The 16,064-nt window shown below is 43.2% G+C and overlaps 2 protein-coding genes across 5 annotated transcripts; both read left to right on the forward strand.

The window, feature by feature from the left end:
- Positions 1-196: 196 nt before the first annotated feature.
- On the forward strand, positions 197-10,338 carry cbx3b (chromobox homolog 3b). Of its 3 annotated transcripts, none has more exons than XM_064946746.1 (5): positions 197-701; positions 862-1,061; positions 1,314-1,485; positions 6,938-7,080; positions 8,139-10,338. In XM_064946746.1, exons 2-5 carry the CDS (start codon positions 868-870, stop codon positions 8,257-8,259), a joined length of 630 nt encoding a protein of 209 aa, XP_064802818.1. In that variant the 5' UTR covers positions 197-701; positions 862-867; the 3' UTR covers positions 8,260-10,338. The 3 variants fall into 3 exon arrangements, with proteins under 3 accessions (XP_064802818.1, XP_064802819.1, XP_064802817.1); XM_064946747.1 differs by having other exon boundaries at positions 197-390; positions 6,941-7,080; XM_064946745.1 differs by having other exon boundaries at positions 198-390.
- Positions 10,339-12,864: 2,526 nt separating this feature from the next.
- Positions 12,865-15,723, forward strand: snx10b (sorting nexin 10b). 2 transcript variants are annotated; one of them, XM_064946743.1, is made up of 5 exons: positions 12,865-13,094; positions 13,286-13,386; positions 13,654-13,755; positions 14,053-14,269; positions 14,663-15,723. In XM_064946743.1, the coding sequence occupies exons 1-5, from the start codon at positions 13,002-13,004 to the stop codon at positions 15,131-15,133; spliced, it is 984 nt and encodes a 327-aa protein (XP_064802815.1). In that variant the 5' UTR covers positions 12,865-13,001; the 3' UTR covers positions 15,134-15,723. The 2 variants fall into 2 exon arrangements, with proteins under 2 accessions (XP_064802815.1, XP_064802816.1); XM_064946744.1 differs by having other exon boundaries at positions 12,866-13,094; positions 14,053-14,275; positions 14,665-14,778.
- Positions 15,724-16,064: the final 341 nt, after the last annotated feature.

Genomic DNA, 16,064 nt, shown 5'->3' on the forward strand with positions numbered 1-16,064 from the left:
CCGTGCCCGTCGGCTATCGACAATCATCATTATAGCCGAGCGTATAGCCAAATTCTACTATAAAATGACACCGTAGTAAATCCAGGCGAATTCCCACTGTAAACAGAGCAGACAAGCGGATCGGTCTGTGATTGGCGGATGTCCCATTGTCTCCTCCCGGTTTTACTGACTTGACCTCTTCCCTTGGCAACCACTTCCTCCGAGCTCCCAACGCGGCCATCTTTATTTAACTCATTCATGAAAAGTTTTTGTAAGACACTGGAACATTGTTGCGTTTGGCTACGCATCTAACGAACCACTGGACATATTTATATTGTTTTTGTATCCGCGTGCTCCAGCGTGTGCTACATCGTAGCGTATTTCTGTCACAGCCAAAGTTGAATTGAAAGCGTACGTGTTTATTAGTAATATCTATGTAGCCTAGAATACGTTTTCGTTAATCAGTCATCAGCCTCTAGTAATTTCACCAGCGAGTCCGCAGTAAACATAGTTATTTGTAAATATGAATAGATGTGTAGCCGACAGTAGATGTGTACAGAACGCGCGATGACAATGTTTCGTAGAAGGACGATGCGCTAGTCTATCCGTCTATGTCCCCTTGACCCGAGGCTGCTAGACGTCACAATGTAACCATATGATGATGATGATGATGATGACGACGATATTCTGTCTGGACCTCGAGATTGTGCTCGCGTTACATTGTAATAACGTTGCGTGAAAGAGTTGACATACTATTTATGATGAGGAGTGAATACAGCCATAGCCTCTTCACAATACACAATTATATAGGCTACTACATTTTTCTGAATTATAGTTTTTCTGAATTACACTTAACTTGAAGTATATATTTTCCCTCTGCAGGTTAGAATGAGAAAAAAGCAGAATGTGAAACAGAGAAAGGCAGAAACAATAATAACACCAACACCTTTAACAACAACAACACTATCAACAACAACAACAGCAGCCGCAGTCGTCCAGGAGTTTGTGGTTGAGAAGATCATCCAGCGAAGGGTCTTCAATGGAAGAGTAGAGTACTATCTGAAGTGGAAAGGATTCACTGAGTAAGGACAGCATTTCAACACAGTTGGATAGACCATTGTGCCTCCCAAATGGCACCATATTCCCTAACGCATTACTCTTAAACATAATTACACACTAGTGCACTATATAAGGAATAGGAGGCCATTTGGGACATTTACAGTAGTATCCTAAACTAGTTCAAAATAGTTGTCTATGAATTCCATGAATGTCTTCAGTGGCTAATATTAAAAGCTTGCTGTCCAAAGACACACTCACACTGTTTCTGCCTCTAGTGCTGACAACACCTGGGAACCAGAGGACAACTTGGTCTGTCCTGAACTGATAGAAGAGTTCCTGAGAAACCTCTGTTTGTCTGGAGAGAATCAGGTTGAGGAAGAGAACCTACGGCCGGTGGAACCAGAGCTCGTCCCCAAAGAGGAACTGGCAGAACAGGAGACTGAGATTGTGAGTGGCTGAGATCTGGGATGACAAAGTGACTGAGATCTGGGATGACAGAGTGACTGAGATCTGGGATGACAGAGTGACTGAGATCTGGGATGACAGAGTGGCTGAGATCTGGGATGACAAAGTGACTGAGATCTGGGATGACAGAGTGACTGAGATCTGGGATGACAAAGTGACTGAGATCTGGGATGACAGAGTGACTGAGATCTGGGATGACAGAGTGACTGAGATCTGGGATGACAGAGTGACTGAGATCTGGGATGACAGTGACTGAGATCTGGGATGACAGAGTGGCTGAGATCTGGGATGACAAAGTGACTGAGATCTGGGATGACAGAGTGACTGAGATCTGGGATGACAGAGTGACTGAGATCTGGGATGACAGAGTGATTGAGATCTGGGATGACAAAGTGACTGAGATCTGGGATGACAGAGTGACTGAGATCTGGGATGACAGAGTGACTGAGATCTGGGATGACAGAGTGACTGAGATCTGGGATGACAGAGTGACTGAGATCTGGGATGACAGAGTGACTGAGATCTGGGATGACAGAGTGACTGAGATCTGGGATGACAGAGTAGATCTGGGATGACATAGTGACTGAGATCTGGGATGACAAAGTGACTGAGATCTGGGATGACAGAGTGACTGAGATCTGGGATGACAGAGTGACTGAGATCTGGGATGACAGAATGACTGAGATCTGGGATGACAGAGTGACTGAGATCTGGGATGACAGAGTGACTGAGATCTGGGATGACAGAGTGACTGAGATCTGGGATGACAGAGTGACTGAGATCTGGGATGACAAAGTGACTGAGATCTGGGATGACAGAGTGACTGAGATCTGGGATGACAGAGTGACTGAGATCTGGGATGACAGAGTGATTGAGATCTGGGATGACAAAGTGACTGAGATCTGGGATGACAGAGTGACTGAGATCTGGGATGACAGAGTAGATCTGGGATGACATAGTGACTGAGATCTGGGATGACAAAGTGACTGAGATCTGGGATGACAGAGTGACTGAGATCTGGGATGACAGAGTGACTGAGATCTGGGATGACAGAGTGACTGAGATCTGGGATGACAGAGTGACTGAGATCTGGGATGACAGAGTGACTGAGATCTGGGATGACAGAGTAGATCTGGGATGACATAGTGACTGAGATCTGGGATGACAAAGTGACTGAGATCTGGGATGACAGAGTGACTGAGATCTGGGATGACAGAGTGACTGAGATCTGGGATGACAGAATGACTGAGATCTGGGATGACAGAGTGACTGAGATCTGGGATGACAGAGTGACTGAGATCTGGGATGACAGAGTGACTGAGATCTGGGATGACAGAGTGACTGAGATCTGGGATGACAGAGTGACTGAGATCTGGGATGACAAAGTGACTGAGATCTGGGATGACAGAGTGACTGAGATCTGGGATGACAGAGTAGATCTGGGATGACATAGTGACTGAGATCTGGGATGACAAAGTGACTGAGATCTGGGATGACAGAGTGACTGAGATCTGGGATGACAGAGTGACTGAGATCTGGGATGACAGAGTGACTGAGATCTGGGATGACAGAGTGACTGAGATCTGGGATGACAGAGTGACTGAGATCTGGGATGACAGAGTGACTGAGATCTGGGATGACAGAGTGACTGAGATCTGGGATGACAGAGTGACTGAGATCTGGGATGACAGAGTGACTGAGATCTGGGATGACAGACACGTCGGCTACATCAGGTCTGTAGATCAGTGTGTTTATTAATGTCAGTAGAAGACTGGTCTGTAGATCAGTGTGTTTATTAATGTCAGTAGAAGACTGGTCTGTAGATCAGTGTGTTTATTAATGTCAGTAGAAGACTTGTCTGTAGATCAGTGTTTATTAATGTCAGTAGAAGACTGGTCTGTAGATCAGTGTGTTTATTAATGTCAGTAGAAGACTGGTCTGTAGATCAGTGTGTTTATTAATGTCAGTAGAAGACTGGTCTGTAGATCAGTGTGTTTATTAATGTCAGTAGAAGACTGGTCTGTAGATCAGTGTGTTTATTAATGTCAGTAGAAGACTGGTCTGTAGATCAGTGTGTTTATTAATGTCAGTAGAAGACTGGTCTGTAGATCAGTGTGTTTATTAATGTCAGTAGAAGACTGGTCTGTAGATCAGTGTGTTTATTAATGTCAACAGAAGACTGGTCTGTAGATCAGTGTGTTTATTAATGTCAGTAGAAGACTGGTCTGTAGATCACTGTGTTTATTAATGTCAGTAGAAGACTGGTCTGTAGATCAGTGTGTTTATTAATGTCAGTAGAAGACTGGTCTGTAGATCAGTGTGTTTATTAATGTCAGTAGAAGACTGGTCTGTAGATCAGTGTGTTTATTAATGTCAGTAGAAGACTGGTCTGTAGATCACTGTGTTTATTAATGTCAGTAGAAGACTGGTCTGTAGATCAGTGTGTTTATTAATGTCAGTAGAAGACTGGTCTGTAGATCAGTGTGTTTATTAATGTCAGTAGAAGACTGGTCTGTAGATCAGTGTTTATTAATGTCAGTAGAAGGCTGGTCTGTAGATCAGTGTGTTTATTAATGTCAGTAGAAGACTGGTCTGTAGATCACTGTGTTTATTAATGTCAGTAGAAGACTGGTCTGTAGATCAGTGTTTATTAATGTCAGTAGAAGGCTGGTCTGTAGATCAGTGTGTTTATTAATGTCAGTAGAAGACTGGTCTGTAGATCAGTGTGTTTATTAATGTCAGTAGAAGACTGGTCTGTAGATCAGTGTTTATTAATGTCAGTAGAAGGCTGGTCTGTAGATCAGTGTGTTTATTAATGTCAGTAGAAGACTGGTCTGTAGATCAGTGTGTTTATTAATGTCAGTAGAAGACTGGTCTGTAGATCAGTGTGTTTATTAATGTCAGTAGAAGACTGGTCTGTAGATCAGTGTGTTTATTAATGTCAGTAGAAGACTGGTCTGTAGATCAGTGTGTTTATTAATGTCAGTAGAAGACTGGTCTGTAGATCAGTGTGTTTATTAATGTCAGTAGAAGACTGGTCTGTAGATCAGTGTGTTTATTAATGTCAGTAGGAGACTGGTCTGTAGATCAGTGTGTTTATTAATGCCAGTAGAAGACTGGTCTGTAGATCAGTGTGTTTATTAATGTCAGTAGAAGACTGGTCTGTAGATCAGTGTGTTTATTAATGTCAGTAGAAGACTGGTCTGTAGATCAGTGTGTTTATTAATGTCAGTAGAAGACTGGTCTGTAGATCAGTGTGTTTATTAATGTCAGTAGAAGACTGGTCTGTAGATCAGTGTGTTTATTAATGTCAGTAGAAGACTGGTCTGTAGATCAGTGTTTATTAATGTCAGTAGAAGACTGGTCTGTAGATCAGTGTGTGTATTAATGCCAGTAGAAGACTGGTCTGTAGATCAGTGTGTTTATTAATGCCAGTAGAAGACTGGTCTGTAGATCAGTGTGTGTATGTAGGTCTATTACTATATGATCATGGAATAGAGTAAGAATACTGGTACCCAAAAATACATATCTGTTATATTATGATAAATGCTCCAGAGTAATGTGGAAAAGTTACCTCAGTAGACTGATATAGGAATAGAACCAGGAAGGAGGCATTCTAATTCCAGAATGAAATCCAGACATTCTGTTCCAGATATACACATGTTTCATTGTTCCCTTGGAGTCAATGTTTCCACTTTCCACGCCTGGCACTGAGCTTCCACATAGTACAATAGAGTGATTCAAAAACCCTTTGACTAAATTACAAACAAAATGTCTATAACACCTGAGCAAAAAATCTTTGTTCAGCATGTGCAGTGTCGCTTATCTCTATTTAATATTGAGACGGGGAGAGAGTCGTTGCCTTAGATGATTAGATGAACGCTCCTCTAACTCATCACAACAGGAGATCACTCTGACAGGTCTGTTGTGTTGTAACACTCCTCTAACAATACAACAGGTGTTGACATAACAGGGAGCTGCTTACCTACAAGCCCTTAACTAACAATGCAGTTCAAGAAATAGAGTAAAAAAAAGATTTACTAAATAAACTAAAGTAAAAAATCAAATAAAAAGCAGCAAAATAAAATAACAATGACGAGGCTATATACAGGGGGTACCGGAACAGAGTCAATGTGGAGGCTATATACAGGGGGTACCGGTACAGAATCAATGTGGAGGCTATATACAGGGGTACCGGTACAGAATCAATGTGGAGGCTATATACAGGGGGTACCGGTACAGAGTCAATGTGGAGGCTATATACAGGGGTACCGGTACAGAGTCAATGTGGAGGCTATATACAGGGGGTACCGGTACAGAGTCAATGTGGAGGCTATATACAGGGGGTACCGGTACAGAGTCAATGTGGAGGCTATATACAGGGGGTACCGGTACAGAATCAATGTGGAGGCTATATACAGGGGGTACCGGTACAGAGTCAATGTGGAGGCTATATACAGGGGTACCGGTACAGAGTCAATGTGGAGGCTATATACAGGGGGTACCGGAACAGAGTCAATGTGGAGGCTATATACAGGGGGTACCGGTACAGAGTCAATGTGGAGGCTATATACAGGGGTACCGGTACAGAGTCAATGTGGAGGCTATATACAGGGGGTAAAACCCCAAACAGAATCAATGTGGAGGCTATATACAGGGGGTACCGGAACAGAGTCAATGTGGAGGCTATATACAGGGGGAACCGGTACAGAGTCAATGTGGAGGCTATATACAGGGGCCACCGGTACAGAGTCAATGTGGAGGCTATATAACAGGGGGTACCGGCCAGAGTCAATGTGGAAGCTATATACAGGGGGTACCGGTACAGAGTCAATGTGGAGGCTATATACAGTTGAAACTGGACAGGGGGTACCGGTACAGAGTCAATGTGGAGGCTATATACAGGGGGTACCGGTACAGAGTCAATGTGGAGGCTATATACAGGAGGTACCGGTACAGAGTCAATGTGGAGGCTATATACAGGGGTACCGGGGCAGAGTCAATGTGGAGGCTATATACAGGGGGTACCGAACAGAGTCAATGTGGAAGCTATATACAGGGGGTTCACACAGGACAGAATCAATGTGGAGGCTATATACAGGGGGTACCGGAACAGAGTCAATGTGGAGGCTATATACAGGGGGTACCGGTACAGAGTCAATGTGGAGGCTATATACAGGAGGTACCGGTACAGAGTCAATGTGGAGGCTATATACAGGGGGTACCGGTACCAAGTCAATGTGGAGGCTATATACAGGGGGTACCAGTACAGAGTCAATGTGGAGGCTATATACAGGGGGTACCGGTACTGAGTCAATGTGGAGGCTATATACAGGGGGTACCGGTACAGAGTCAATGTGGAGGCTATATACAGGGGGTACCAGTACCGAGTCAATCCCCCTGACTGGTCAGCTGTGTTGTGTTGTCCTCCCAGCAGGTGTACAGCGAGCAGAGACATAATGACCTCCTGGAACCTGCTGACCAGGATTCTCCTTCTGCCCTCACGTGTCCCCTGGAACCTGAACGCATCATCGGCTCCACAGACAGACACGGAGAACTCATGTTCCTCATCAAATGGTAGAGTTAACCACTTCCATACTGCCACAACAAACTGCAACAAACACCAACTAACACCAACATTCAGAGGTTGTTTTTAGAGTAAAAACTCTCTTGTCACACAACTGGTTCCTCTTGTCTTCCTGACTGTATGCCAGGCAGCAACATACTAGTGTAGGCTACATTCCTCAAACATACTAGTCATTTCTGGGAAAGACTTTTGATTGTGCAACAGCACCAGAGTAGTTATAATGATGTGCTCTGACAAACAGAAAGAACAGCACCAGAGTAGTTATAATGATGTGCTATGACAATCAGAACGAACAGCACCAGAGTAGTTATAATGATGTGCTCTGACAATCAGAACGAACAGCACCAGAGTAGTTATAATGATGTGCTCTGACAATCAGAACGAACAGCACCAGAGTAGTTATAATGATGTGCTCTGACAATCAGAACGAACAGCACCAGAGTAGTTATAATGATGTGCTATGGCAAACAGAAAGAACAGCACCAGAGTAGTTATAATGATGTGCTCTGACAATCAGAACGAACAGCACCAGAGTAGTTATAATGATGTGCTCTGACAATCAGAACGAACAGCACCAGAGTAGTTATAATGATGTGCTCTGACAATCAGAACGAACAGCACCAGAGTAGTTATAATGATGTGCTCTGACAATCAGAACGAACAGCACCAGAGTAGTTATAATGATGTGCTCTGGCAAACAGAAAGAACAGCACCAGAGTAGTTATAATGATGTGCTCTGACAATCAGAACGAACAGCACCAGAGTAGTTATAATGATGTGCTCTGACAATCAGAACGAACAGCACCAGAGTAGTTATAATGATGTGCTATGACAAACAGAACGAACAGCACCAGAGTAGTTATAATGATGTGCTCTGACAAACAGAACGAACAGCACCAGAGTAGTTATAATGACGTGCTCTGCCCCCCCCCCTCCCCGTTGTCTCCATCTCTCTTTACATGTGTACAGATATTATCTATGTAATAATATGTCATAGAGACGGTGTAATGGTTGTAATAATGGCTTGTATCCCTGTGTGTCTGTACAGGAAGAACCGTGACGAGGTGGCCCTGTTGTCAGCCAGGGAGGCCAGCGCCAGGTATCCTGAGGTGGTTGTAGCCTTCTACGAGGACAAACTCACCTGGCACTCTGGGGAAGAGGACCAGTAAAGGATGTGTGTGTGTCGTAGAGTGTGTGTGTGTGCATGTGAGTACACAAGTAGGGATGTGAACTGACAAGCATCTGTAGGCATCTCATAGGTTAATTTCTCCTCCAGCGAACCAAGGTCCTCCTTGAGCTGACATTAAAAGCACAGTGTGTGAAACGATGTCCTGCTGCAGGTAGATTGAGTCATCGTGACAGGTGTAGAAGCCCTCTACGGGGTCTTCCTGCTTCCTGTGGTGCTGTGAGGTCACAATGCCTTCGGGGTGTAGTGCAGCGTGTGGTGGAGTTCAGAACCGTTCACAGAGACGTCTATCTCTCTCTGTGGCCCTGATTGAGTTGAAACTAATGAAATGAAGGCAGACAGCCTGATGAATTCTCCCCTCAGTCTATTGTACAACCTTTCAACCCGAAGCTCTTTGTCAAAGCCTGACGAAGTGTGCGAGTATCTCTCTGGATAACATGCCTTTGTTTTTTGGGATCCAGCACTTAAAAGTGACTGGATGTGTGTACACTACGTTTGAAGAGTTGAAACTAACCCTTAGCATTCCTTTCCCAGTGTCTTCATGTACTGCAGCAGACTGAATCACTGTGGACACTGTGTTCTGTTTGACTACTGATACTGTGGTCGTAGAACCCCATGTGATTGTATTGGAGTTTAGTACTAGATTTAGTTTCTTGTATGTTCTGCCTCCGGGGCACCTTGGCCACAAGGCTCTCCCTCCGGCTCTTCCACTGTGAGATGTCTGTGGTTTTATTAGGTAGGATACTTACCTTGTATAGTAATGGGTTCACTGTGAGATGTCTGTGGTTTTATTAGGGAGGATACTTACCTTGTATAGTAATGGGTTCACTGTGAGATGACTGTTGTTTTATTAGGTATAGTAATATTGTATAGTATTGGGTTCACTGTGCATTACACTCAATAGATAACTACTGGCCACCTAATATGATATCTGCACTTTTTATTTTTTGCCACAATCCTTGATATTGTACTTTTTGTGTGTGTGTGTGTGTGTGCGATTCAAAGTTGATAAATGTGTTACATTTAGTTTACTGACAAATGTAGAAAAGTGTTGAATGATAGTAGACTGACGGTATGCTGTTTAATGTAGAACATGATAGTAGACGGTATACTGTTTAATGTGGAACATGATAGTAGACGGTATACTGTTTAATGTAGAACATGATAGTAGACGGTATACTGTAGAACATGATAGTAGACGGTATACTGTTTAATGTAGAACATGATAGTAGACGGTATACTGTTTAATGTAGAACATGATAGTAGACGGTATACTGTTTAATGTAGAACATGATAGTAGACGGTATGCTGGTTAATGTAGAACATGATAGTAGACGGTATACTGTTTAATGTGGAACATGATAGTAGACGGTATACTGTTTAATGTAGAACATGATAGTAGACGGTATACTGTTTAATGTAGAACATGATAGTAGACGGTATACTGTAGAACATGATAGTAGACGGTATACTGTTTAATGTAGAACATGATAGTAGACGGTATACTGTTTAATGTAGAACATGATAGTAGACGGTATACTGTTTAATGTAGAACATGATAGTAGACGGTATACTGTTTAATGTAGAGGGGTTCTATTAGTGACCATGAGGATTTGATGAGTTACTCTGATCAAAATGTGACGTCACATATGAAAAAAGTATATCTGATGTGATTATGTTAATTTGACCCAGTCACTGATTGTTCTCAGCAACTCTTAACCAAATATTTATCCACCAACCTGTATTTGTTACAGATAAATCATTGTTTTGTTAAGGGGCCCAGAGTTATATATGTTCAGGACAAACTCCAGTCCGTAGACAAAAATGACTGACACTGTATTCATTGTGCACCTCTCCCATGACTGGAATGTTATGGGACAATGTCTGCATCCCAAACAGAACCCTACTTCCTTTGTAGTGCACTATATAGTGAATGGTCTGCCATTTGAGACTGCCATTCTGTTGAACCTTTTGTTCTGGGCTGCCTTTGAATGAGTCACTGTACCTGTTGACCTTTGACCTGTGAAGTGTCTGCCTGTGAATAAAGGTATCTGTCACCCTGGGAGCCTTTAATGTCCTGTTTCTCAGATCATCCACATGAACAAATACTGAATGACAACAAACACAAACAACAGATTAAAACACTCACGCTCCTGGGACAGTTGTACTGAGACTGCATTTATACATTATATTCTTCCACAATCAATGACAATATAGCATTCATTCAATGACCATTGTACAGCAGCAATTATTTCAGATTGTACCTTAACAAGATGGTACCTTATAAGCTACAGTAAGACGTTGTTCAGTAGATTTGGTGACCAGAGAAAGACATACAGCCATAGAGACATGACAGTTGTATTTGTACTATGTGACACACACCGACACACCTGTGACTTCCAGGTGTGATCAAGACCTCTATGAAATGGGATTCAAACGAGGAAGCTCAGCAGAACGAGCATTGCAGTGTCACATACAAACACACAGTGACATTGCAAATGTGGTCCAGGTCAAGAGGCAGTGCTGGTTACTACACACTGTTTTACTAGACAACAGAGCAGCGGTTCTATCCTCGGGTTGTATAGGGTTCTATCACGGTCATTGTTGTTACGATCCTGATCCTCGGGTTGTATAGGGTTCTATCACGGTCATTGTTGTTATGATCCTGATCCTCGGGTTGTATAGGGTTCTATCACGGTCATTGTCGTTACGATCCCGATCCTAGGGTTGTTTAGGGTTCTATCACGGTCATTGTTGTTATGATCCTGATCCTAGGGTTGTATAGGGTTCTATCACGGTCATTGTCGTTACGATCCTGATCCTCGGGTTGTATAGGGTTCTATCACGGTCATTGTTGTTACGATCCTGGTCCTCGGGTTGTATAGGGTTCTATCACGGTCATTGTTGTTACGATCCTGATCCTCGGGTTGTATAGGGTTCTATCACGGTCATTGTTGTTACGATCCTGATCCGAGGGTTGTATAGGGTTCTATCACGGTCATTGTCGTTACGATCCCGATCCTAGGGTTGTATAGGGTTCTATCACAGTCATTGTTGTTACGATCCTGATCCTAGGGTTGTATAGGGTTCTATCACAGTCATTGTTGTTACGATCCTGATCCTAGGGTTGTATAGGGTTCTATCACAGTCATTGTTGTTACGATCCTGATCCTCGGGTTGTATAGGGTTCTATCACGGTCATTGTTGTTACGATCCTGATCCTCGGGTTGTATAGGGTTCTATCACGGTCATTGTTGTTACGATCCTGATCCTAGGGTTGTATAGTGTTTTATTAGGTACTTCCAGGTCAGACGGTCCAACAGACCAACAACAAATACAGACGGAATGTCTCCGTTACCTTATATGGTACACAATATCACATGTTTTATATCAGAGATTTATGGAAGCAGCACAAGGTGTTCCTCAATCCTCTGTCCTGTGACTGTTTGGAAACCTTCAGACCTGTTTGTCCATAATAAAGAGGGATCAGCTGTTCTCTCAGAACATACCATTCATTCCCCAGTCCACCGTGGATTTGATCTGATCGGGATCTGAACTTGAAGCATTGAGAGAAGGAATTGACAACCTTGTGTTCCAGGTACGACTGGAGTTTTTTATCAATCAATTTGATGGGAAGTCTATGTGTGTCTGAGATTTTAGATATCGTTTTCAGTGTATCATGTAATAGTACTGTGGGTAATGTTGCCCAGTGAGGGTCGGTGTGGGGGTCTCTTCCTGGTTCAGTAGGTTGAACTAGCTGGACAGTACTGTGGGTAATGTTGCCCAGTGAGGGTCGGTGAGGGCGTCTCTTCCTGGTTCAGTAGGTTGAAATAGCTGGACAGTACTGTAGGTAATGTTGCCCAGTGAGGGTCGGTGTGGGGGTCTCTTCCTGGTTCAGTAGGTTGAACTAGCTGGACAGTACTGTGGGTAATGTTGCCCAGTGAGGGTCGGTGTGGGGGTCTGTTCCTGGTTCAGTAGGTTGAACTAGCTGGACAGTACTGTGGGTAATGTTGCCCAGTGAGGGTCGGTGTGGGGTCTCTTCCTGGTTCAGTAGGTTGAACTAGCTGGACAGTACTGTGGGTAATGTTGCCCAGTGAGGGTCGGTGTGGGGGTCTCTTCCTGGTTCTGTAGGTTGAACTAGCTGGACAGTACTGTGGTTAGAAATCTACAGATCTACAGATGTTTCACTCCTCTTGAAAACATGCTGTAAACGCCAAATCAGATGTGTAAGAGAGAGACCAGCGCTACTTCTGCTTTCACTCTGCGGCACAGTAAAATAAACTGGACCAACCTGTAAAAGCCACAGGGTAAACAGATGTAGGATCTTAATTTGAGGCAGCTCCTGCAGAAACAGGAAATGTTCATTATTATGTGGATTATAAGGAATGGACAGTTTTGTAGGGTTGATACATTTTTACTTTGGGCAAATCAAGTCTGAAATTTCAAAGTGGAAATTACAAACTTTAGAAGCCTTTGTAAAACTAAAAAACAATACAGGTTTGCATTTCCTGCTGTGGAAGACAATGCTCAGCAACAAAAGAGTGATCAAATTAAGATCCTACATCTGTAGAGTTGGAGTGAGTCAATGTTTGCACTTCCTGTATTTCTGTCCTGTAAAACTTCCATCTTTACCTCAGACCGTATATTCTCACTTCTCATCCACAGTTTAGTTAAGTGTGGCTCAGTCTCTCTCCTTACCTCCTCAGTCTCTCTCCTCTCCCCCCCATGGAGCAGTTTATCAGTGTCTGGGTTCGGGATCCTCGGATTCAGAAGAAGGACTTCTGGCATGCCCACATGGACTATGAAATCTGTATACATGTAAGTATGATGTCCTGAGACAGTGGGGGAAAATGAAGGAGATGGCTGACGTGCAAACCAATATTTAATTTCCAAATTGGTTAAATTGAGGTTAAAGCTATTAGGTTAAGGTAAGGGTCTGTTGTAGTTTTCTCCACCTGTTCATACGGATGATGGAATATCCGTGTTAAACTGCTGTTGTCTCTGCTCAGACCAACAGTCTCTGCTTCACTAAGAAGATGTCCTGTGTGAGGAGAAGGTACCGTGACTTCGTATGGCTCCGGCAGAAACTACAGGCTAACTCCCTACTCATGTGGGTATTCATAGGAGGATAGCATACTCTGTATGTGTAGCATATTGACCTAAGATAGCTGGGGACACATTTAACAAATGTACACAAAGAAAGTAATTCCACATGTCTTGTGTCTCTAGCTAGTAGCTGTTAAAAAAGGTGCCAATTATTTTATATTCTTTAAGAATCGATGACTATATATAATTAATTAAACAGTCCAAAAAATAGATGTACAAATCCCAGATTGCCCCTTTTAGTGTGTTTTGATTTGATTGTGTCCATTTCCAGGGTCCAGCTGCCTGAACTACCACCTAAGAACCCTTTCTTTAGCCTGAACAACGCCCAGCAGATCACAGACAGGATGAAGGGCCTCCAGAAGTTCCTTGAACTGTGAGTGTCCTAACAAACATTACAAATAATAACAAGAAAAAATGTTCTAAAAAAATACTAGAAAAACAACAGTTATACTCATAGGTTAAAGGCCTACTAAACATTTCTTACACATATGCCTCCTCATTGCTGCACTAGGTTGTGCTTCCTCTGTTTTTCTGGCGGTAGTGAACAAAAGACGCTGTAATAGGCTCTATTTTTAAACAATGTTAAACAAATCAACAGACCCATGAATATCCATTTGTATTTATGGGTCTGTTGGTTTAGTACCAGAGTTTCATTGGTCTTTCATGCCAGGACCCTGGAGAGTAATCTGCTCCTGTCAGACAGCTGTCTGCACCTCTTCCTGCAGTCGGAGCTGGGGGTGTCCCAGATAGAGGCCTGCGCCTCAGGTAGAACCCATTACTCTGTGTCCCAGGCCGTGCTGCGCTGTGGCTGCACACTGCAACGCTTCCACTCCCAGGAGGACCTGTTAGAGACCAGCCGCAAGGAGTCCTGTGACTCCGACTCTGTTAAGGAGGTAGGCCTCACAAGCACACACACACACACACACAAAACAGACACACACACAAACATTAGACACACACACAAACACACACACACACACACACACACACACACACACACACACAAACAGACACACACACAAACATTAGACACACACACAAACACACACACACATGCACACACACACATGCACACACGCACAATGTATGTAAAAGTCAAACCTAACAGAAAGGGTGACATTATATGATTACAGTTGAATTGGAATTCTCTGTCCAGGGCAGTTAAATTGGAATTCTCTGTCCAGTGCAGTTGAATTGGAATTCTCTGTCCAGGGCAGTTGAATTGGAATTCTCTGTCCAGTGCAGTTAAATTTAATTGTACAGAATGTGTCTCTTTTTTCAGTGGGTTTGTAGAGCCGGCGCCCAGCAGTAAAGATGGAACTGCTTCCTCCCCCCCAGAGACCCTAGATCTGTCTCTACCTGATAGGACCAGACCTAACCACAACCAAGAAGAGACCCTAGCTCTGTCTCTACTTGATAGGACCAGACCTAACCCCGACCAGGAAGAGACCCTAGATCTGTCTCTACCTGATAGGACCAGACCTAACCACAACCAGGAAGAGACCCTAGATCTGTCTCTACCTGATAGGACCAGACCTAACCACAACCAGGAAGAGACCCTAGATCTGTCTCTACCTGATAAGACCAGACCTAACCCCGACCAGGAAGAGACCCTAGCTCTGTCTCTACCTGATAGGACCAGACCTAACCCCAACCAGGAAGAGACCCTAGCTCTGTCTCTACCTGATAGGACCAGACCTAACCCCGACCAGGAAGAGACCCTAGATCTGTCTCTACCTGATAGGACCTGACCTAACCACAACCAGGAAGAGACCCCAGCTATGTCTCTACCTGATAGGACCAGACCTAACCACAACCAGGAAGAAGACACTCTCAGCATGTCTGTCTCTCCATGGGAACATCACCACAACCAGGACATCGTAGCTTACAATATTCTGCATCCCAAATGTCACCCGATAGTGCACTACTTTGGACCAGAGCCCTATGTAGGGAATAGGGTGCTATTTTGGACACTGTGTTTGCTCTCATTTCATCTTAAAATAATGTTCCCCTCCCACACAGCTTTTAAAACAAGGCTTCCACACAGCTTTTAAAACAAGGCTTCCACACAGCTTTTAAAACAAGGCTTCCACACAGCTTTTAAAACAAGGCTTCCACACAGCTTTTTGTCATCCATTTCTCCAAACTACTGTCACCATAACTACCTTGTCTCTCTGCCATCAAAGCGTTTTTTTTTACTTCTATTTTATTCCAGAGAAGATGATGAGGGAATATATGTGTTTATGTCTGTGTAGTTTTGTGAAATATTTGTAAAGTCCAAAAATCTGAAATATGTAAATATTAGGATACCTTCACTGTAAATAAAGTCAGTTCTAATGTTTTTGTTCCTAATGTTCCTGATTGTGGTTACAAAGGAAGGGAATGTTATCGGTTTTAAAACACTTATCCTGTTCGTGTCAAGTGATGGAAACTACGTTTTGGTTTTGATTAAACCGTTGGCCTACATCTGCCCTGTAGAGGGCAGTATTGTTGTATTCACACACTCACTACATCAATTGGTCACTTTCTACCATTTTATATGTCAAAATAATACTGGAAATGATATAGAACAATGAATCGCCGTGACAACAGGCAACAAATATTATTAATATCTTAGTACTTAAGACTTACTGGCCTTAACCACCAGTAGTAGGAACCATTTTATGACATTGTATAGGACAC

This window comes from Oncorhynchus masou, chromosome 29 (assembly GCF_036934945.1).
Source record: "Oncorhynchus masou masou isolate Uvic2021 chromosome 29, UVic_Omas_1.1, whole genome shotgun sequence".
Taxonomy (NCBI): Eukaryota; Metazoa; Chordata; class Actinopteri; order Salmoniformes; family Salmonidae; genus Oncorhynchus; species Oncorhynchus masou.

Excerpts from the sequence above, each read along its gene's own strand:
- cbx3b (XM_064946746.1), top strand. The coding sequence starts at position 868 with ATGAGAAAAAAGCAGAATGTGAAACAGAGAAAGGCAGAAACAATAATA. Across the intron at positions 1,486-6,937 it reads CAGAACAGGAGACTGAGATT|CAGGTGTACAGCGAGCAGAG; the intron begins GTGAGTGGCTGA and ends TTGTCCTCCCAG. Across the intron at positions 7,081-8,138 it reads CTCATGTTCCTCATCAAATG|GAAGAACCGTGACGAGGTGG; the intron begins GTAGAGTTAACC and ends GTGTCTGTACAG.
- snx10b (XM_064946743.1), top strand. The coding sequence starts at position 13,002 with ATGGAGCAGTTTATCAGTGTCTGGGTTCGGGATCCTCGGATTCAGAAG. Across the intron at positions 13,095-13,285 it reads ACTATGAAATCTGTATACAT|ACCAACAGTCTCTGCTTCAC; the intron begins GTAAGTATGATG and ends GTCTCTGCTCAG. Across the intron at positions 13,387-13,653 it reads CAGGCTAACTCCCTACTCAT|GGTCCAGCTGCCTGAACTAC; the intron begins GTGGGTATTCAT and ends GTCCATTTCCAG.